The 21,899-nt window shown below is 53.7% G+C and overlaps 1 protein-coding gene across 8 annotated transcripts; it reads left to right on the forward strand.

The window, feature by feature from the left end:
- The first annotated feature begins 813 nt into the window (after positions 1 to 813).
- On the forward strand, positions 814 to 20,263 carry LOC138824785 (peregrin). 8 transcript variants are annotated; one of them, XM_070019049.1, is made up of 14 exons: positions 1,025 to 1,389; positions 3,362 to 3,970; positions 9,214 to 10,173; positions 11,019 to 11,181; positions 11,559 to 11,690; positions 12,038 to 12,184; positions 12,959 to 13,268; positions 13,591 to 13,911; positions 14,205 to 14,489; positions 14,960 to 15,107; positions 17,220 to 17,356; positions 17,459 to 17,577; positions 17,916 to 18,070; positions 19,393 to 20,263. In XM_070019049.1, exons 2-14 carry the CDS (start codon positions 3,372 to 3,374, stop codon positions 19,574 to 19,576), a joined length of 3,660 nt encoding a protein of 1,219 aa, XP_069875150.1. In that variant the 5' UTR covers positions 1,025 to 1,389; positions 3,362 to 3,371; the 3' UTR covers positions 19,577 to 20,263. The 8 variants fall into 8 exon arrangements, with proteins under 8 accessions (XP_069875149.1, XP_069875148.1, XP_069875150.1 ...); XM_070019050.1 differs by having other exon boundaries at positions 13,594 to 13,911; XM_070019051.1 differs by having other exon boundaries at positions 12,038 to 12,166.
- The last annotated feature ends 1,636 nt before the right edge of the window (positions 20,264 to 21,899 follow it).

Here is a 21,899-nt window from a genome sequence, read left to right on the forward strand (position 1 = left end):
GGAGATTAGAACCGTAGTTTGCCATTGCTTTTTGGTATTAGTTAAGGTTTCATTTTTTTTCTTTTTTGTGGATGGGGTTTAGATGAATCAAAGAGAAAGTCTCAATGTACAGATTAAAGGATCTGTACTTTAATAAAAATAAAGGAAAGGAAGAATTCAGCAACTTGCCTACAGTAACAGAGCCGGTAAATGTAGTTTAGGGTACATCTGCCTGTTTGACATCACCTTCCACACCATGCTGCACTCTCCCAACCCACAGGTTCCTAGGTCCGGAATCTCACCTCAAACCCTTCCCCAAGGCCCACCAGCAGCCGCCACTCCTCCCCTGGTCTTCAGACCCACACACTCCCCCTGCACCTGCGCCTCCAGCCTCACGCTGCCTTTTCCCAGCAGTGTCTTTATCCCCAGTCCAGCTCCGCCTTTCCACAGCCACCTAAAGCTCCACCCTCGCTCTCCCGTGGTCCTCTCTTCCCGGTTACTCCCACTGTTTGTCCCTGTATTCGCCCGCCCACAGAGTCCTGACTGGGCCCGGGGTTTAGGCGTAGCCCCGCCCCTTCGACTCAGGGCCCGCCCCCCAGTCCCGCCCCTCGGGCTCCAGTTCCGGGCCCCGCCCCCGGCCCCGCCCCACCTCGCCGCCTTCCTCGGAGACCAAGGCCGGGTCCCCACCGCAGCCTGGGCGCCGGCAGGGGGGAGGAAGTAGGAGGGAAGAGGCGGAGGGGGAGGGGAGAAGGGCGGGCTCTGCACGCCCAGCCCCGCGCTCACACTCTGCGCCCGCAGATTCGCCACAAACGGCCGGAGGACGCGGGATCCCCCAGATCCTGTCTCTTCGGACGCCCGAAGCTCGACGGTGCGATGGAGGTGCTGGGCGAGTTCTGTGGGGAGCCTGGGCCGTCGCAAGTGCGGAGGAGGGCCGCTCGGGGCTCCGCGGGCGGGCGGGGATCCGTGGCGAAAGTGCTTCCGGGCCGCGCCGCCGCGCCGCGTTTACCTGAGCCGACGCCGTCGCCGCCGCCGCCGCCTCCGCCGCCGCCGCTGCCTTCACCGCGACGGTCCCCGCCGCCGTCCCCGCGCCGCCTCCGGAGCCCCCATTGTTCCGGCGGCGCCGGGCGCCAGACCCGGCACCCTCGGGGCGCCCCGGACGGGCGGCGGCCGGCCGGGCTTAGACACTGGGGCGCCGGCGGGACCGGGAGCGGCCGGGGTCCGCGCGGGAATTCCGGGCAGCGGGGCCCGAGCGTGGGGCGGCCGGGGCCGCGGCGGCGAGCGCCGCCGTCTCCGGAGTGGGGGGACTCCCCCCCACCCCCGGTCCCGCCCGGTCTTTTCCCGCCGACCTCCCCGATCGGGGTCGGAGCCCCGGCGGGCGCCCCGGCGATGAACCCCGCCTGGAGGTGGCCGGTGAGTGGGGGCCGCGGGAGGGCCGGGAAGGGTCGGCTGCCGTCGCGGAGCGCTCGGGCCCGCTCCCCGGGGCCTGCCTCCCCGCGGGAGCTGACGGGGCGGCCGCCCGCAGCCGCGGCCCCGCCGGCCGCGGGCCCTTCGGGGCCGGGGGCAGCGGCGGAACCGCCTCCAACTTTCCAACTTTGTGACAAAGGGGAAGCGGCGCCGCCTCGGGGCGTCGGGGCTGCGGGGCAGCTCGGGTCGGGCCTGGCCCCCCGCCCCACCCCGCCCCTACTTCCTCCCGCTTCCTCCCCGCGCCCGGCGCTCTGGAGTTGGGGAGGCTGAGCCCCGGGCTCTCCCCGTGGGCTCTCCGATCCGCGTTGTCGTCTCACCCGTGTGCCTCTGCCGCCGAGTCCCAGTGGGCGCTCTCGGGGCCCCGACGCCACTTGGGGAACCGGGGCAGCCAGAGCCAGAGTCGCAGCGTCCACCTGGGACCCTCCTTGGCAGGAGGAGAGCTTGTTTGCGTCTCTGTGGCGGGTTTGTGTTTAAAGACGCAGCGCTCCCGGTAGGCGGTCGGTTGAAGGTGTAGCGCTAGGGTTGTAGCAGTCGGGGGCTGGAGGAGCCCACTTGCCCGCTGGAGCCCGCGAGGAGAGAGGCCAAAGAGGGCCCAGCGTTTTCTCGGGAGCTCCGGTGGCTCTCTCCCTGGGGAGGTGCCAAGTTCCTAGTTGAACTCAACTAGGCCAAGAGAAATTGGGCCAGTCTCTGACCAGCTAGGCGTCCTGGGGTTTGAGGCCATCTGCTGCCTTTTCTTACCCAGGCACGATGGGAAAGGAACCAGCCTGGAGCTGGTGCTGCCTAGATGGTCGTGTTCTTGTTTGTAGCCTTAGGACCTGGCACTTCGTAGGTCTTCCATTAATATTGCAGGAATAGGTGAATAAGGAACGCTAATGTATTTTGTAGTCCTCAGCTAAGTGATCTCAGTTTTTCTTTGGGTCTACATCTCTGCCTCCAGAGCGCCCCAGAAAGATCTCAGAACCTGATTCTGTTATACAGTGATTGCTGGAGTCCAGGACTGAATCATTGACTACTGGTTAAAGCTTCTACAGGAGCTGAGGAGAGCCTTCACCCCATTCTTCTCAACCCTAGAATCTGGTGATTCCCTCATTCAGTTACTCATTCAACAGATTTTCATTCATTTGTTGGAAACCAGGTGTTCAATCCATTGCTAAGTACAGGGGAGATAGAAATGGACAGACAGCTCTGGTGTCTACTGCACAGCCCTCCATCTAGTGGGAGGAGACAAAGAACTTCCAGCGTGGTAAATGCTGTGCTGGAGGAGTGACAGAGGAGCATGACAGAAGTCTTTTGAAGAATGAATGGCAGCCCACCCTCCAGAGAGAATAGAGGCCTTCCTCCTGCAGACCGCCTCCCACACTGAGAGGTTATGACTGAGGGGATGGCAAGCTGCGTTGTGGAGATAGAAAGTACTGCAATAGTGAGAATAATCTAGAAAGGAAGACAAGGGCCAGAAAGTGAACAAGTGTTGTCCAGGAGAATTTAGACTTTATCCTAAAGAAACTGGATGGTCAGGAGGCTTTCAGTCTGAAGATGGGAGTGAACATTGCTACTTTGTAGAAATATCTCAGCTCTCATTATGTGAGATTGAGCTAAAGAAACTAGATGTAGGCAGAATGACCAAGGGGTCAAGAGGGCCCAGACCAAGGCCTTGGTAGAGCACTGGAGATGGTATAAAGGTATGGTTCAGAAGGAGACCTGGGGCTCAAGTAGTAGAGCACTAGCCTTGAACACAAAAGCTCAGGGACAGTGCCCGGGCCCCGAGTTCAAGCCCACGAGGGACACACAGAAAAAAAGTAAGTGGACCAGAGGTTGGTGACCCTTGTGGAGAAGGAAGGAAGATGCGAGAGTGGCGTCTGTGGTGTAAAAGTCTGGGGACTCTTTCTCAGGCCTGCGCTGACTGATCTGTGTCTTCCAGATGTGACAGCATGGGGGTGGACTTTGATGTGAAGACTTTCTGCCACAATTTGCGGGCAACTAAGCCTCCGTACGAGTGCCCTGTGGAGACCTGCCGCAAAGTATACAAGAGTTACAGTGGTATTGAGTACCACCTGTACCACTACGACCATGACAACCCGCCACCCCCGCAGCAGACGCCCCTCCGCAAGCACAAGAAGAAGGGTCGCCAGTCACGCCCAGCCAACAAGCAGTCACCCAGCCCCTCGGAGGTATCTCAGTCACCGGGCCGCGAGGTGATGAGCTATGCGCAGGCCCAGCGCATGGTGGAGGTAGACCTGCATGGCCGAGTACACCGCATCAGCATCTTTGACAACCTGGATGTGGTGTCAGAGGACGAGGAAGCTCCTGAGGAGGCCCCTGAGAATGGCAGCAACAAGGAGAACACAGAGACACCTGCAGCTACGCCCAAGTCTGGCAAGCATAAGAACAAGGAGAAACGGAAGGACTCCAACCACCATCACCACCACAATGCTCCAGCCAGCACTGCGCCTAAGCTGCCAGAGGTGGTGTACCGAGAGCTGGAGCAGGACACCCCTGACGCCCCGCCCCGGCCCACTTCCTATTACCGGTAAGGCCACCCCCACCTCCCACGACCGGAGAACTGGTCATGCAGGCCTCCGGAGCCAGAGAGCCAAGTAGATAGGAGAGTGGCAGGGATAAAGGATAGCACTGTCTTGCCAGGACAGTGAGAAGAACTGGCCCTCTGTGGAGGATGGCATTTAGCCTGCACAGCCACGTGTCAGGTCCTGCATTCACTGCTTTCCAGTCACTACCTTACTTGATTCTCACACCTTTTAGGCAGGTATTCTCCTTGCAAAGATGAGGAAGCCATGGTCCAGAAAGTATCCAGACAGGGGCTGGGAAGGTGGCTCAGTGGTAGAGCACTTGCCTTGCATGCATGAGGCCCTGGGTTCGATTCCTCAGCACCACATAAGCAAAAAGAAAAAAAAACAGAAGTGGCGCTATGGCTCATGTGGTAGAGCGCTAGTCTTAAGCTGAAGAGCTGAAGGACAGCACCCAGGCCTAGAGTTCAGGCCCCACGACTGGACCCAATGTGTGTGTGTGTGTGTGTGTGTGTGTGTGTGTGTGTGTGTGTGTGTGTGTGTGTGTGTGTGTGTGTGTGTGTGTGTGTGTGTGTGTGTGTGTGTGTGTGTACCCAATATGTGTGTGTGTGTGTGTGTGTGTGTGTGTGTGTGTGTGTGTGTACGTACATATAGGGGCTGGGAAGGTGGCTCAGTGGTAGAGTGCTTGCCTTGCATGCATGAGGCCCTGGGTTCGATTCCTCAGCACCACATAAGCAAAAAGAAAAAAGCCGGAAGTGGCACTGTGGCTCAAGTGGTAGAGCGCTAGCCTTGAGCTGAAGGGCTGAGGGACAGCGCCCAGGCCCAGAGTTCAGGCCCCACGACTGGACCCAAAAAAAAAAAGGAAGAAAGTGTCCAGACCTGTCAAAAGTCACAGGCCCATAGGAACTCAGCCTCAGTCCCCTCTGGTTTTTCTAGAGCTGCACTTTTCCACTGTACACCAGAAATCTCTTTTCTCACTGTGTGACCTTGGGAATCATAGCCGGCTAGAGACCCCATCTGCAGAGCCAGTAGAATGTAATAGTCATTCATTTCACTGTGTCCTAAAAGCAGCTTGTAAGTCTGCAAAGGCCATTTTCTCCCTATTTGTTCTATGATTGTCATCTGTCTTTTAGTATGTGTAAGCAGTAGCTCCACTGCTTCTCCAGTGGCCCTTGATTTCCTTTAGTTTTTACTTTGTATCTCATTTCTTCTTAAAGGTTTACTTGATCACAGTAACTCCTCTATTTAAAAAAGAGACATCATAAGGCTAAATTACTTTAGCATAAGGTAAACTAAGTGGCAGGAAGAGTAGTGTGGTGGTAAAACTACATTCAGAAATCATAGCTGATGGGGCTGGGAAGGTGGCTCAGTGGTAGAGCGCTTGCCTTGCATGCATGAGGCCCTGGGTTCCATTCCTCAGCACCACATAAGCAGAAAAAGTTGGAAGTGGGGCTGAGGCTCAAGTGGTAGAGCGCTAGTCTACAGCTGAAGAGCTGAGGGACAGCACCCAGGCCCAGAGTTCTTGCCCCACCACTGACAAAAAAAAAAAAAATCATAGCTGAAGGATAGCAAGAAAGTAAATGTGAAACCCTTTTTTTCTTTTAAGTATTGTTCTTAGTAAGGTGTTGTACAAAAGGGTTACCATTTCATAAGTCAGTTAATGAGTACATTTCATTTTTGGATAATGTCACCCCTTCCTTCACTTTCCCCCAGTAGCCTCTTGTCCCTGTCCACAAGTTCCACAGTTTTTGGTTTTGGTTTTGGCTTGCCAGCCCTGGGGCTTGAACTCAAGGCCTGGGCACTGTCCCTGAGCTGCTTTTGCTCAAGGCTAGCACTTCGCCACTTGAGGCACAGTGCCACTTATGGCTTTCTCTGTTGTATGTTGTACTGAGGAATTGAATCCAGGGCTTCAGTGCCTGTTAGGCAAGCACTCTACCGCTAAGCCACATTCCAAGCCTAAGTTACACAATTTATTGAAACGTCTTTCTTAGAATCTTGGCCTCCAAGGAAAAGAGAAGGTTCCGATGAGTTTGAGTGTTTTTTGGGGTTTTTTTGGTCGGTCGTGGGGCTTGAACTCTGGGCCTGGGCGCTGTCCCTGCGCTCTTCAGCCCAAGGTGAGCTCTCTACCACTTGAGCCACAGCACCACTTCTGGCTTTCTAGTGGTTTATTGGAGATAAGAGTCTCACAGACTTTCCTGCCAGGGCTGGCTTTGAACCGCGATCCTCAGATCTCAGCCTCCTGAGTAGCTAGGATTACAGGCGTGAGCCACTGGTGCCTAGCTTGTTGAGTGTTTTTTTGTCACTTGACCAGAAGGTCTGATGTTTGAAAAGGATTTGTCATAAAGGCTCACATGTAAAAAGCAGGATATTAGTTTGTGTTTTTTGCACCAGTCCTGAGGCTTAAGGTACTGGGTCCTGGGTAGCACACTACCACTTGAGCCGCAGTTCCACTTTAGCTCTTTGGTGGTTAGAGATAAGTCTCAGCCTCCTGAGTTGCTAGGATTGCAAGTGGGAGCCGCCAGCACCCTGTTTATGAAATTGTTTTTACCAAAGTACAGACTACATGAAGTTATGAAATCTCAGTTCCTTAAAGGCAGATGCGTAGGGACTCAGTGGTAAGTGTGTTTCCTCTTGCTTTCTTCCTCACTCGAGTCTTCATCTCCCTCTTCCTCTCTTCTTGTGTCAGTTTAGACCAGTTTAACCCAGTCTAATTAGCACCATGCCCATTCTCCCACTCCCAAACATGGATCCTTTTTTGGGCATCTGGTCCCTCTTAGTGACTTTAGTACTCCCAGTTTATCTCTCTGTTTTGTTTTTTTTTTTTTTTCTCCCTCCACTCAGATTCATTCTTTCCTCCTGGGGAGAAGCTCTGTTCTCAGGGGAGCAGGTCTTAGCGATTGTGAGTTGCAGTTAGTGAGGGGGCGAGGGGAGGGTGTTGTATGGAATTACCCCAGTTAGCAAAATTCCCCAAGTTTTGGAAGTGCTTTATAAACTTGAGATCACTTTTTGTTGTGTGCATTCTAATGTGCTTCCTTGGCGGGGAGGGGGAGGTGGCACCTCAGCTGGAGTGTCAGGAATTGTACATGACATTCAGCCTACCTAATCTGTGCCACAGCCTGTATTCTGGGAGCCTGGGGGGTATGTTACATACAGAATGACACCCAATGTCACATGTGTCGTGGCAGAGGAAAGGGTGAGGCGTGGTACTTAAGAGTGGTGCAAGTCCTGGGAGGCTCCAAGCAGTTCACACCAGCGCTGAGTCATACGTTTGCTCAGAGTGCAGGCTGCACTCGCCCTGGGGAAGAGGTGAAGGGCCTGCGAGGAAGCCGCTTCCTGCAGATGCGTTCATTCTGTCTCTTCCCTGCCACCCACATGCCTTCCAAAGGAGCACTACTGAGCACTTCTTTCTGTGTGGTGATGCAGACTCAATCCTGGTCCCTGCCCTGTAGTAGAGGAGTTAGACACACACACAGCCATACTGCAAGGCAAGGCAGGTCAAGTCTATTTGAAAGTTGATAATGTTAATGTTGGAGGCTGGGAATGTGGCTTAGCGGTAGAGTGCTTGCTAGCATGCACAAAGCCCCAGGTCCGATTCCTCAGTACCACATAAACAGAAAAAGCCAGAATTGGTGCTGTGGCTCAAGTGGTTGAGTGCAAGCCTTCAGCAAAAGCAGCTTAGAGGTAGTGCCTAGGGCCTTAAGTTCAAGCCCAGGACTGGAAAAAAAAAAAAAAAAAAAGGTTAATACTTATTCAGTATTGTTCTACACTAAGCACTTCACCTATATTGTCATTTCATGCTCACAACAGCAGTGTGAAATTAGTTGACATGAGCACTAACACTGTACCATTGAAGAAAACAAGGCCCAGAGAACCTCAGCTCACATACTTGTTGACCATCCTATATGGCCCAGAACCTTGGTTTTTTTGTTTTGGGGGGGGGGGTCCAGTCATGGGGCCTGAACTCTGGGCCTGGGCGCTGTCCCTCAGCTCTTCAGCTCAAGGCTAGCGCTCTACCACTTGAGCCACAGCACCACTTCCAGCTTTTTTCTTTTTGCTTATGTGGTGCTGAGGAATCGAACCCAGGCCCTCATGCATGCAAGGCAAGCGATCTACCACTGAGCCACCATTCCAGCCCCTGGGTCAGAGCCTTGTGCACCTGGCTGGCTCAGCCCATTTCCCTTCTAGCAAGTGGAGGGTAGGGACAGGAACTACATTTTGCTGGTGCCAGCTCTGTGCCACTTGTTTGAGGCTGTTCATTTTTGTGATGCCATTTAATCCTGGCAGCATCTTTCTAAGTAGGTGACATTATCCTCATTCTATCAGTCAAACAGGTTCAGAGGGTAGCAGTGCTGTTTTAGAGATCACAAATTGGCAGAGTCAGGATTTACATCCAGGTTAGAAGTTGAATTCCTGTTCTTCTGTTGCAGTTATGATATGAGTCCAGACCCCAGGAGCATGGCTAGATTGTGGCTGCCGTGTTGTGTCCCAGCTGCCTGCAGCAGCTCTCTGCTCCAGGCCTGGGGCTTCACGGGTGCTGTAGGGTGGTGTCGAACAGTGTGGTGCTGGAGATTGGACGCTGCCACTGCTGGTCACTGTCTGGGTGACCTGTCTTATTGGAAGGTTTCGTTTCTCAAAGCTACAGTTTCCTTAATAAAGACAGTAAGAAAGAGCATTGAGTGTATTGAGGCTTAGTTCAATGCCTAGCTTATAGTAAGTGCTCAGTGATTCTTAGCTATTATGATTGCTATCCATCCAGGCTGTTCAGAAAACCAACATAGTGCCTGAAGATGGCGGGAACCCTGAGCTGGTACTGTTCTGGATGAAGAAAGCCCCTGGCAGCAAGAGTCAAGGGTGTCAGCCTTTGCTGAAATGGTTTATGTGTAATTTGACAATGATATATAGCCAAGTACCTTTCTTCCCCTGATTCCTCTCCATGACCAGACTATCACATAGCCTTTAGCTGCCCCAAACGCCCGCTCTTCGCGAGCCTGTCTACGCCTCTGGAACCCAGGGGAGGTGGTGTCATGGCAGCTTTGGGGACAGGCACTTCGGAGAGGCAGGCCCAGGTTCACACGCAGCTCTGCTGCTTTCTCACCAGTCGGGTGGGCAGATGCATTAATTTCCCCCAGCCTTAGGTCCCCTTCTCTACAAACCAGGAATGACCCTGGTATCTATAGAGGCTGGGGTAGAGCTGAGGGCGGGAGAGAAGTGCCGACCGTGTGATGCTGAGTCGCTGGTGTGCACGCAGGTACATCGAGAAGTCTGCCGAGGAGCTGGATGAGGAAGTGGAATACGACATGGACGAGGAGGACTACATCTGGTTAGATATCATGAATGAGCGGCGGAAGACTGAGGGCGTGAGTCCCATCCCCCAGGAGATCTTTGAGTACCTAATGGACCGACTGGAGAAGGAGTCCTACTTCGAGAGTCACAATAAAGGTGACCCCAATGCACTAGTGGATGAAGACGCCGTGTGCTGCATCTGCAACGATGGCGAGTGCCAGAACAGCAATGTCATCCTCTTCTGTGACATGTGCAACCTGGCCGTGCACCAGGAGTGCTACGGCGTCCCCTACATTCCCGAGGGCCAGTGGCTGTGCCGCCGATGCCTGCAGTCACCCTCTCGAGCGGTGGACTGTGCTCTGTGCCCCAACAAGGGCGGTGCCTTCAAGCAGACCGATGACGGGCGCTGGGCCCATGTGGTGTGTGCCCTGTGGATCCCCGAGGTCTGCTTTGCCAACACGGTCTTCCTAGAGCCTATTGACAGCATCGAACACATCCCCCCAGCCCGCTGGAAGCTCACCTGCTACATTTGCAAACAGCGGGGCTCCGGGGCCTGCATCCAGTGCCACAAGGCCAACTGCTACACAGCCTTCCACGTGACATGTGCCCAGCAGGCCGGCCTCTACATGAAAATGGAGCCTGTCCGGGAGACGGGCGCCAATGGCACCTCCTTCAGCGTCCGCAAGACCGCCTACTGCGACATCCACACCCCCCCAGGCTCTGCGCGCCGCCTGCCTGCCCTGTCCCACAGTGAAGGTGACGAGGATGAGGATGAAGAGGAAGATGAGGGTAAAGGCTGGAGCTCAGAGAAGGTCAAGAAGGCCAAGGCCAAGTCCCGGATCAAGATGAAGAAAGCAAGGAAGATATTGGCAGAGAAGCGGGCAGCCGCACCTGTGGTGTCAGTGCCTTGCATCCCACCGCACAGGTATGTGGGCTGGACAGTTGGATGGGCAGGTAAGGGATGAAGCAGCTCTCTAGAGAGGAACTGCCAGGCCCTTGAGTGGAGGGGCAAGACAGGGTTGTATTTTTCCTGTCAGAAGCTGCATAGAAGTAAAGTTAAATTCAAAAGAGGTTATGTTAAGTAAGTCACCCAGCTTTTCCCTGGGAGCCAGAAACTTAACTTTTACTTGGCAAACCTAACAGATGTTTTGAACTGTTCATTTTGACAGGGTGGTTTAAGTTAGGAAGAAAGGATGGAACAACCACAATGGGAGGGAAAAAACAGGTCTGACTACGGAAGAGAAATGAAAAGTGGGGAAGACAAGGCTCAAGAAGTGTAGCTCAGTGGAAGAGCCGTGCTTAGCATGTGCAAGGCCCTGGATTCAATCCTCAGCACCACCATCGCCACCCCCAAAAAGTGGAATGTAACGTGCTGTTCATCTGGGCTGTTGTCCATCATTGTTCACTTTCTTGTGCTATTTGGCTGATTCTTTCTAAGTTTCTGCTGCAGCTGTAATATAGCTCATTTGATCTTAGCCAAGAAGTAAAGTACACATACTTTACCATGACACCTTCAAAGGCTCAAGCTGAGTGGGGGGATCCCAGGGTCAAATAGTACCCTAGGCTGCAGTGGCCACTGGCGTACAAGTAGAGATCTGACTTAGTGTTGAAAGCTTGGTGGCACCACTCTGCTTCAAGGCCCCCTCCCCCAGCCTTGCTTACAGGAGACATAGTCCCTGTTTGTCCCCTTTAAGGAGCTGTCATTGGTCACAGATCCTTTTTCAGAGACTCAAGACTCAAAAGGTTCTTCTCCTTGTCCCTATCTCCCAGACTCAGTAAAATCACCAACCGCCTGACCATCCAGCGGAAGAGCCAGTTCATGCAGAGGCTACACAGCTACTGGACACTGAAGCGCCAGTCACGGAACGGGGTCCCGCTGTTGAGGCGCCTGCAGACACACCTACAGTCTCAGAGGAACTGTGACCAAGTTGGGGTACCGTGTCCCAATTCCCTGTGGACTATGGAAACTAGTGCCAAAATGATGAGGGCTGAGCCTTGCACTTGTCAGAGGGCTTATGATATTTCTTCCTTTAAACTAGTCCTCGAATGGGGCTCAGAATGAAATAATACACTGATCAGCTGAACGGAAAGGCATTGTTCCTATGTGTTCATTCACTCGTTTAGCAAACACAATGAGCATTTACTCATTGCCACATCCTGGAGACAGACAGCTTGAGGAGCTATCAATAAATTCTGTGCTCTCCTTTGACTTGATCTGCTCTTGACCCAAGTTCCCAGGATGATGTTCCTCTCTTCTGGCCTCCTCTCTGGCTTTCTCTTCATTTCCTGATCCCCCTTTTGCTTCTGCAGAGAGATTCTGAGGATAAGAACTGGGCCCTTAAGGAACAGCTCAAGTCCTGGCAGCGGCTCCGGCATGACCTAGAGCGAGCTCGGCTGCTGGTAGAACTGATCCGAAAGCGGGAGAAACTCAAGAGGGAGACGGTGAGTGCTCCTGGGCCGGCCCTGGTTTCCCAGCGGAGCATGTGTCCTACGTGGCCTTGTGCCCGGTGCTGTCAGGCCTCCAGGAAGCAGTATGTGGCAGGAGGGTGTGCACAGAACCCTGGCAGGTGACCCAGTTGGCACATGCTAGGAGCCGAAGGGAAGGCCAGGAGCTGGGGGACATCTTCCTGCAGAGGGTAGACAGACCTGAGGGAACACCCCCAGTCTTGGGGATGGAAAATGAAGGCAAGTTTCTAAGCCAACAGGGATCATCTCTTCAGACCTCTTTGCCAAGAGACTGGCCTGGCTGGGCCTGGCTCTGGCTGATCAGGTCTTCTTTTCTGTGTCAGATCAAGGTCCAGCAGATTGCCATGGAGATGCAGTTGACGCCTTTCCTCATCCTCCTTCGCAAAACCTTGGAGCAGCTCCAAGAGAAGGACACGGGCAACATCTTCAGCGAGCCGGTCCCTCTGTCTGAGGTAACCGAATTGGACGAAGTAAGAATCCCTTCCCCTCACTCCATCTTCTTTCTGTTCCTCTCCCAGTTGGACCCCTGCTGCAGGTCTGGGCCAGGGACTAGGCGGGGCCCTTGAAGAGAGGGGCTGGTGGCTCTGGGGCAGAATGAACTGGAGCCACATGTATCACCTGGACTCTGTCTTGTCCCTGTCCCACCCCAAGGCCCAGAATGGGAGGCAGTCTGCACTCCTTCCCCAGAGGCAGGGACTGAGTCTGCCAAATGAATAATCCCAGGGCAGGAAGACACTTTCGGGGTGCTGAACCCTAGAACGGAGACTTAAGAGGCTCAGCACCTAAAGAACCAGCTCTGAAGCCCTAGGTCCTGACTGGCAGACTCTTCTCTCTGAAAGGTATAAAATGAGAGGCCTGAGGCAGTGCCTCTTGTACGTTTTAACGCTAAGTATACAGAGCAGCAGGAATGCAGGTGGTGTTGTTTCTAGAGGAGTCCCCTGGCCATTTAATTCTGAAGCCTCCCGCTGCTCTAGGAGGTCGATGTGCTGTATTTTTCATGATCAATCTTCAGGAGAGGAAAACAAGGCCCAGACAGGTTTAGAAGCTTGCCGAGGTCACCGAGCTTGGGACTGGCAAAGTGATGACTAGAAGCTGGCTTTCCTTTCCCCTGTGCTTCATGCCTGCCTCTTAACTGGTGGGAGGAGGTTGCTGGATGCATCTCGAGGGGAGGGGGGGTGTTAGGAGCAGGGTTCGGGGAATGAGGGCATATCTCCACTTAAGACACGCCCACCCTGCTCTCCTAGGTACCTGACTACCTTGACCACATCAAAAAGCCCATGGACTTTTTCACCATGAAGCAAAACTTGGAGGCGTACCGCTACTTGAACTTTGATGACTTTGAGGAGGACTTCAACCTCATCGTCAGCAACTGCCTCAAGTATAACGCCAAGGACACCATCTTCTACAGGGCAGCGGTGCGGCTCCGTGAGCAGGGTGGCGCCGTGCTCCGTCAGGCCCGGCGTCAGGCAGAAAAAATGGGCATTGACTTTGAGACGGGCATGCACGTCCCCCACAGCCTGCCTGGAGATGATGCCCCACGCCACCCTGAAGATGGTGGGTGATGTTATACACGCACACACAGAGGCCAGTGTCAGGGAAGAACAGCTTTCCAAAAGTCCCCCCTGGGAGCAGGCAGTATAGGCAGGTAACAGCTAGTCTGGACAGTAGCAGACTCCTCCCAGGGAAGCTCCCCAAGAAGCCAGACTGAAGGGATAGCAGTTCCTGCCATCCTGCATCTTGGTGCTGCTATTTTACTGAGACCTGTTCCTGGCGAGAAGCTAAGGGAGGAAGAGTGGGTTTCTTGCTGCCTGCCCAGGTTCAAGGGGCTGAATGGGCTGCCATGAGCCTGACTTTTTCCCCTCAACCCTTGCAATAGCAGAGGAAGAGCGGCTGATCCTGCTGGAGAACCAGAAGCACCTGCCAGTAGAAGACCAGCTGAAGTTGTTGCTAGAGCGACTGGACGAGGTCAATGCCAGCAAGCAGAGTGTGGGCCGCTCTCGGCGCGCGAAAATGATCAAGAAAGAGATGACAGCGTTGCGGCGGAAGCTGGCCCACCAGCGGGAAACTGGCCGGGACGGGTCTGAGCGGCATGGCCCCTCCAGCAGAGGCAGTCTGACACCCCACCCAGCAGTCTGCGACAAAGATGGCCAGACAGACAGTGCGGCGGAGGAGAGCAGCAGCCAGGAGACAAGCAAAGGTCTGAACCCCATAGCGAGATAGACCGCAGAACACATCAGACTCGGGCTCTGCCACCCCTGGGCAGAGCTCCTTCCTGTGAGCTAGCTGCGCTTTCTCCCTCATCCCCCATCAGGGGCCTCTTAGCTGCCTCCTCTGGCTGTTTGTATGAGTCACTGTCTTGAGTTCCACGTCCCCCAGATATCTCCCCATCTAGCTGGAGTAACGGTCCTCTATCCCCAAGTCCTGCCCTTGACATCTGCCCTTCTCACATCAGGCCCTCACCAACTCTCCTTCTCTCCTTCTCTGCTCCAGGCCTGGGTCCCAACATGTCCTCAACCCCCGCACATGAGGTGGGCAGGAGAACCTCAGTTCTGTTCTCCAAAAAGAACCCGAAGACAGCTGGACCGCCCAAGAGGCCGGGCCGCCCCCCAAAAAACCGGGAGAGCCAGATGACCCCCAGCCACGGAGGCAGTCCTGTGGGGCCCCCCCAGCTCCCCGTCATGGGCTCCCTGCGTCAGCGCAAGCGGGGTAGGAGCCCCCGGCCCAGTTCGAGCTCAGACAGCGACAGTGATAAGTCCACAGAAGACCCCCCAATGGGTGAGCCCCACCATCACCCAGCGCCCCACCCCCCCAAGAATGAGCAGAGCTGCCATTCTTCCCAGCATACCTCCAGCTACCCTTTCATTTTTCCCATAAAAGAAACAGCTAGAAGGGCCCTCAGCAGTTCTTTGCATTCCATCCCCTCATTTCTTAGTTGGGAAAACAGACCCAGAGACACTGTGACCCGTCTAGATTTCTGTCCAGGGCCCCTCTGTTGTATCACTTCACCTTTTCTCTTCTCGCCTTCCTTGGGGATCTCCTGCTGTGTAAGCCATTTGTGTTCCAAGGCCAGTAGCTGCCAAGGGAAGCAAGGGGTGGGGCAGGGCTGTGGCCATGGTGGTAGACACTGCCCAGAGCTAGTGCTCCCGGCCACAGTTGGAGGACCCACGCTCACTCCCTCTCACCCTTTTGTTCTGCTTTACATCTTCCTGACTGATTCCTTTCCTCCTCCCCCTCCTCCACCCAAGACTTACCAGCCAATGGCTTCAGCACTGGAAACCAGCCTGTGAAGAAGAGTTTCTTGGTGTACCGCAATGACTGCAACCTTCCCCGGAGCAGCTCCGACTCCGAGTCCAGCAGCAGTAGCAGCAGCAGTGCCGCCTCAGACCGGACCAGGTACCAACGCCCTCCATCCAACTCAGAGCTAGCTCCCGGCATGTGTTCCAGGGCCCATGGGCCTTTCCATGCTTCTCTGCTCAAGTGGGGGAGGGGAGGGGAGGTGGCAGCCATCTCTGTCTAGACTACGGTGCTTAAACCTCAAGGTCTCTGCAAGATAAATGGGCTAGGTCAGCAAAGAGAAGTAGCTTGGATTAAGTTAGTAGTTTGGAACTGCCTTATGGTATGGATTTGGCCTACAGACGTAGTTGGCTTGGCCAGCAAAGTATTTTATTGTTTTTTTGTTTTTTACTGATAGGCTGCATAAAATTTCTAGTCTCTATTCTCTTTTAAAAAGAGAGGATCTGAGCCAAGTCAGATGCCAGTATCTGTAATTCTAGCTATTTTGTGTGCTCTGTGTGTGTGCGCACGTGCGCGCGTGAGTGTGCACACGCGCCAGTCCTGGGGCTTGAACTCAGGGCCTGGGCTTGTTTTGCTCAAGGTTAGCATTCTACCACTTGAGGCACAGCACCACTTCTGGCTTTTTCTGTGTATGTGGTATTGAAGAATCAAACCCTTAGCCGGGCGCTGGTGGCTCACGCCTGTAATCCTAGCTACCCAGGAGGCTGAGATCTGAGGATCACAGTTCAAAGCCAGCCCGGGCAGGAAAGACTGTGAGACTCCTATCTCCAATAACCACCAGAAAACCGGAAGTGGCGCTGTAGCTCAAGTGGTAGAGCGCTCGCCTTGAGCTGAAGAGCTGAGGGACAGCGCCCAGGCCCAGAGTTCAAGCCCCACGACTGACAAAAAAAAAAAAAAAAAAAAAAGAATCAAACCCTGGGCTTCGTGCATACTAGGCAAACACTCTACCACTAAGCTACATTCCCAGCCCAGTTCTAGCTACTTGAAAGGCCAGGTTGAGATAGAGTTTGTGAGGAAACCCTCCCATCACCCACCCCTGATCTAATAATCTAATAGCTGGGCATGGTGATATACAACTAGTGGAAAGTTGATATCAGTAGGATCATGGTTCAAGTCCAACTCTGACAGAAGTCCACAAACTCCCATTTCAATAGAATCTGGGTATGGTGGCACATGCATGTCATTCTAGCTAGAGCAGAAAGCAGAAAATAGGGTCATAGCGGTGGCCCAAGTGGTAAAATTCTAAACTTGAACAAAAAACCTCAGAAACAGTGCCAGATACTGAGTTCAGTCCCTAGGTGGGACTGGCACGTGCACATATACGCACGCATGCACGTGTGCGCATACACACACACACACACACACACACACACAGAGAAAATAAGGCTGGGGGCTGGGAAGGTGGCTCAGTGGTAGAGTGCTTGCCTTGCATGCATGAGGCCCTGGGTTCGATTCCTCAGCACCACATAAGCAAAAAGAAAAAAAGCCGGAAGTGGCGCTGTGGCTCAAGTGTTAGAGCGCTAGCCTTGAGCTGAAGAGCTGAGGGACAGCGCCCAGGCCCAGAGTTCAGGCCCCACGACCAGACCTAAAAATAAATAAATAAATAAGGCTGTAGTTCAGATTCTATCTCAAAAATAACCAGTGCCATGAAAGGACTGGAGGCATATAGTAGCACACTTGACTAGCAAGTACAAAGTCCTGAGTTCAAATACCAGTACCGCCAAAAAGCAAAGGAGGAGGAAAGGGGGAAATCTGGTCAGTATCACCTTTAGACAAGTGTGCTTTCCCCTCGTTACTGAAGCAAGCTTCACCTCCCATCAACCCGACCACCACCCTAGTCCCTGAGCATGTGTGAGTTTGAACTCCTTTTTTTTTGGGGGGGGGGTCCAGTCGTGGGGCCTGAACTCTGGGCCTGGGCACTGTCCCTCAGCTCTTCAGCTCAAGGCTAGCGCTCTACCACTTGAGCCACAGCGCCATTTGCGGCTTTTTTCTTTTTGCTTATGTGGTGCTGAGGAATCGAACCCAGGGCCTCAGGCATTCAAGGCAAGCGCTCTACCACTGAGCCACCTTCCCAGACCGAGTTTGAACTTCTTTACAGAAGTTTCTACTTTCCAGAAGCCTAGAGTTTGGAGTGTATAAAGGAGAAACGATACTACCGTGTCATTTCCATTCTTGCTTTTTTCCAATTGAATTTCCATATCTTGTCCACAGCACAACACCCTCAAAACAAGGCCGGGGTAAGCCCTCTTTCTCTCGGGGCACATTCCCAGAGGATAGCAGTGAAGACACCTCAGGCACCGAGAATGAGGCCTACTCCGTGGGCACTGGCCGCGGCGTGGGCCACAGCAGTAAGTACTCTCACTCAAAGCCAGGGATGCTGGGCACCCAGTGTCAGGGCCTTGCCAGCCCTCTAGCGGCTGACCCGCCCCCTCTCTCCCGTTCCTGTGAAGTGGTGAGGAAGAGTCTGAGCCGGGGAGCCGGCTGGCTGTCAGAGGATGACGACGCTCCACTGGACGCTCTGGACCTCGTGTGGGCCAAATGCCGGGGGTACCCATCATACCCGGCACTGGTAAGCTTCCGCTTCCCTTGTCCTGCCCCTTGCTCCCCAACCCCAGCTAGTCTCTGCTTAGCTATGGAACATGGGGTTCCTCAGCAGAGGCGTGGTAGACAGATGCAGCTTGAGTGTCCCAGAGAGCTCCCCGGTTTCTGCATCTCTTCCTTTACTTCCTCTTGGCTCCGTAGGCCCTGAAGTCATTCAGCCCAGGAAGCAGCCATGGGTCAGCATTACAGCCCTAGTTGTATGATGACTGTTTTCTGACTCCACTACACAGTCTCCAGATTCCTGGCTAGGGTGTGCTTTGTGGAGCAAATGAGCTGACCCAACCTGGGCTCGTGTTATACCCTCAGATCATTGATCCAAAGATGCCCCGAGAAGGTATGTTCCACCATGGGGTTCCCATCCCTGTGCCCCCATTGGAGGTGTTGAAACTTGGAGAGCAGATGACCCAGGAAGCCCGAGAGCATCTCTACCTCGTTCTCTTCTTCGATAACAAGCGAACCTGGTAAGGAAGGGGGGCCATCTGGTATGACTCACAGCCACAGCGGCAATCCTGAGTGGTATGGGGGCGGACTAAAGAAACTCTAGCAACAGACAGACAACGGAGTCTGTCACAGAGCAGTGGGGGAGGGAGGTGGAACAGATCTTGAGCAAAGGGGTTGTGTTAGCCATGAGTCTTAACAGGCTGAGTGGGCACTAACGCACAAGTTATTGTTAGAAACCAAAGGACCAGTGACAATGACAAACCCACATGGCAGCTATAAATCTTTGCTCTGTCAAACTTGCATGTGTAGTCTGTTAATAGCCCACAGATGATAGTGAAGTCTGTCTGTAGCCTATGGGACAGGACACCTATTTCTGCTTAAGTCAGAGCTCCATATTTTTACACAAATAGCCTATGGTGATCCTAGTTCAACTGTTGACTAGGCTCACCTAGGGCTCCCCCCCCCCCCCCAGCTGTCAGCAGTCTCTTGAGGAATGGGACGTGGGTCTTTTTATTGTAGAATTCAGGGCCTTAAGTTTGCCCACTTGAGTCCCACTTCAGCCCCCTCCTGTTTTCTTGTGTGTGCCAGTACTGGGGCTTGAACTTAAGGCTTTACACTCTTGCTTAGCTTTTCCACTAGTGGCTGGTGCTGTGCCACTTGAGCCACCCTTCCACTTCTTCCAGCTGTTTGCTGGTTATTTGGAGATAAGAGTCTCTCCGATTTGGCTGCCCAGGCTGGTGCTGAACCATAATTCTCAGATTGCAGCCTCACAGGTAGCTAGAACTATAGATATGAGCCACCCTTGCCCAGCTCTTTCTTTTTTTTTTTTTTTTTTGTCGGTCGTGGGGCTTGAACTCTGGGCCTGGGCGCTGTCCCTCAGCTCTTCAGCTCAAGGCGAGCGCTCTACCACTTGAGCTACAGCGCCACTTCCGGTTTTCTGGTGGTTTATTGGAGATAGGAGTCTCACGGTCTCTCCTGCCCGGGCTGGCTTTGAACCGCGATCCTCAGATCTCAGCCTCCTGAGTAGCTAGGATTACAGGCGTGAGCCACCAGCGCCCGGCAAAGCTCTTTCTTTTTTTAGATAGTATCTTGCTAGCATTTTTTGCCCAGGGCTGGTTGTGTTGAAAGTGGGGGTCTGCTAACTTTGCCTAGGACTTTGTACCATAGTTCTCCTGATCTCTACCTCCCAAGTAGTTGAGATTAGTGGTGTGCATTATTTCCAGCTAGGACTGTCTCTTAATCTCCAAGAGATCGTGACCAGTTATTGGGACCCAGGAGGTATTTTTGAATGACTGCTTGTTGTCTCTGAGATAATTTATTTGATCTTCACCTTGTCCTATAGGCAGTGGTTGCCCAGGACAAAGCTGGTTCCTCTTGGTGTGAACCAGGACCTAGACAAAGAGAAGATGCTGGAGGGCCGCAAGTCCAACATCCGCAAGTCAGTACAGATCGCCTACCACAGGGCCCTGCAGCACCGCAGCAAGGTGCAGGGTGAGCAGAGCAGTGAGACCAGCGATAGCGACTGACCTTGCCCAGCAGAACACAACCAACAGTGCCCTAGGACCTCTCTCTTTCCCTTGCTCATTGCCCTGGAGTGGCTCCAGCCTCTGCACTGACTCATTCCTGGTCTTGGGGCCAGTCTCAGGGGAAGTTGGGTTGGGGGAGGTCCCTCCTGCCCTGAGTGCAGCTGGACTGTACAGAACACTCCAAGGGCCTGTGGTGACTTAGTGCAAGGAGAGGGGAGGTCCCACAGGTCAAAAAGAACTCCAGAGACTATGGCATTGCAAAGCAGGGTGGTGGGCCAAGGTTAGGACACTGCATAAAACAGGACCTGCCACCACCTCTGCCTGCTCATGCTAGGAGAATCTATAACTGCCTAGAGGCCTAAGGCCCCTGAAGGTGGTGAGGTGAGCGGGCATCTTCCCAGCCTAGCAGTGGGACGGATGTCTGTCGAGCCCAGAAGAGGGACACTAGGTGACCCCTCCCAAGCTGTTGTATATACTGTAATTATTGGAGAATTTAAATTATTCTCATTTGTAACTGCGTTTCCGGGTCGCGCCAGAGTCATTTGGTACTAAAAAGACAGGGCCTTGTCCCTATTTCCCTTCTCTTTCCCATAGATTCCCCTGCCTTTCAAACTGGTTTGTATTTATTTCAAAGGAAAATATATTGATTCTTAGTAAATAAAGTCTATTTAGAATTTTTTGTTCTTATACCAGAGCAAAGGGATTCAAAGGGAGGGGGAGGTGTGGTATATACCAAGAATGGTTATAATTGGGCCCAAGTGGTTGCTGGCCTCTGTGCCTGCTAGTTACACAACACTGCAGGCAGATAATAGGAGCATTCCCATTTCCACTGTACATGGAGAGCAGCATGTCCTAAACTGTAAGCACCTTTAGATACAGTTTTGTCTAATTGTTACAGTATCGATGGGTAGGTTAATAAGCTGGTTTCCAGATTTGGAAGCTTAGAAAAGTTAAGTGAGGGCTGGGAAGGTGGCTCAATGGTAGAGCGCTTGCCTTGCATGCCTGAGGCCCTGGGTTCGATTCCTCAGCACCACATAAACAAAAAGAAAAAAAAAAGCCAGAAGTGGCGCTGTGGCTCAAGTGGTAGAGCGCTAGCCTTCATCTGAAGAGCTGAGGGACAGTGCTCAGGCCCAGAGTTCAGGCCCCACAACTGGACCCCCCCAAAAAAAAGAAAGAAAAGTGAGGTTGGGAAGGTGGCTCAGTGCTAGAGTGCTTGCCTTGCATGCATGAGGTCCTGGGTTCAATTCTCTGCACCACATAAGCAGAAAAGGCCAGAAGTGACCGACAAAAAAAAAAAAAAAGTGGACTTGCCAGTGTTACCACAACTAGGATAAGATTAAGCTCAGATCTAGGTCTGGAAAGCTGCCAGTGGCTCTGTAGTGTGCCGAACCACCAAGCAGAGTCCACTGCTGCTTCCTTTTAGGACTGCTCAGCTTTGTCCTTTGCCAGAAGCAAGGCCCAAGTGCTTGTTACTAGGCTGGTACCTTCCTCCTTCTGCACCGGGGAGCAATATAGGGGTGTAAAGGGTGGCTTTCCTTCCCCAACCTGGACATCTTTTCCAATTCCAGCAACACTTTAAGGGTGCCTTCCACACACTGAGCACCTGTGGGTGGCGTCCCACAGATGACAGTCACAGAATGACAAGACTGCCCAAGCCTTGCAGCCAGTGGAGAATCAGAACACCCGTGTGGCATGACAATGCTTTCATCAGCTGAAGATGAGGCCCTCGGAGAGCCTCGGCCTAAATTGGATACCCCCATCATTGCTACAGGGCTACAACTGTCCCCGGCCCCGAATTCTGATGTCTCCTAGTTGCTTTGTCTTCCTCTAGTTAGACACGATTTGGCCGGGCGCCGGTGGCTCACGCCTGTACTATCTACGCAGGAGGCCGAGACCTGAGAATCGCGATTCAAAGCCAGCCTAGGCAGGAAAGTCTGTGAGACGCCTATCTCCAAAACACCACCAGAAACCATCCTTCCTCTGTGCAACGGCAGGTGTGCCCGGCTGAGCCGCCGCCCCCTCGGCCCCTGGGCCTGGCTCCGGAGACGCTCCCACGCGGGGGAAGGGGCGGGGGTCGGGCTGGAAGCTTCGGAGACACGAAGGCCTGGGAACCCGAGCCCAAATGAGGTCAGGCCGCCAAGGGGAGAACACACGGCGGGTCCGACGCGCGCCAACCTCGTCGGCGCACAGAGGGCCGGCCGCCGCGCCGCGCCCGAGCTCTCATTGGTGCCGCACTCTCCCTTCCTCCTCGGATTGGCTACCTCTGAGCTTTACTTCCGGTCCTCGGGAAAGCCGCTCTCCGAGGGTCCGCCCACCAACGTCA

This window comes from Dipodomys merriami, unplaced genomic scaffold (genome assembly GCF_024711535.1).
Source record: "Dipodomys merriami isolate MVZ:Mamm:240054 unplaced genomic scaffold, mDipMer1.0.p SCAF_13, whole genome shotgun sequence".
Taxonomy (NCBI): Eukaryota; Metazoa; Chordata; class Mammalia; order Rodentia; family Heteromyidae; genus Dipodomys; species Dipodomys merriami.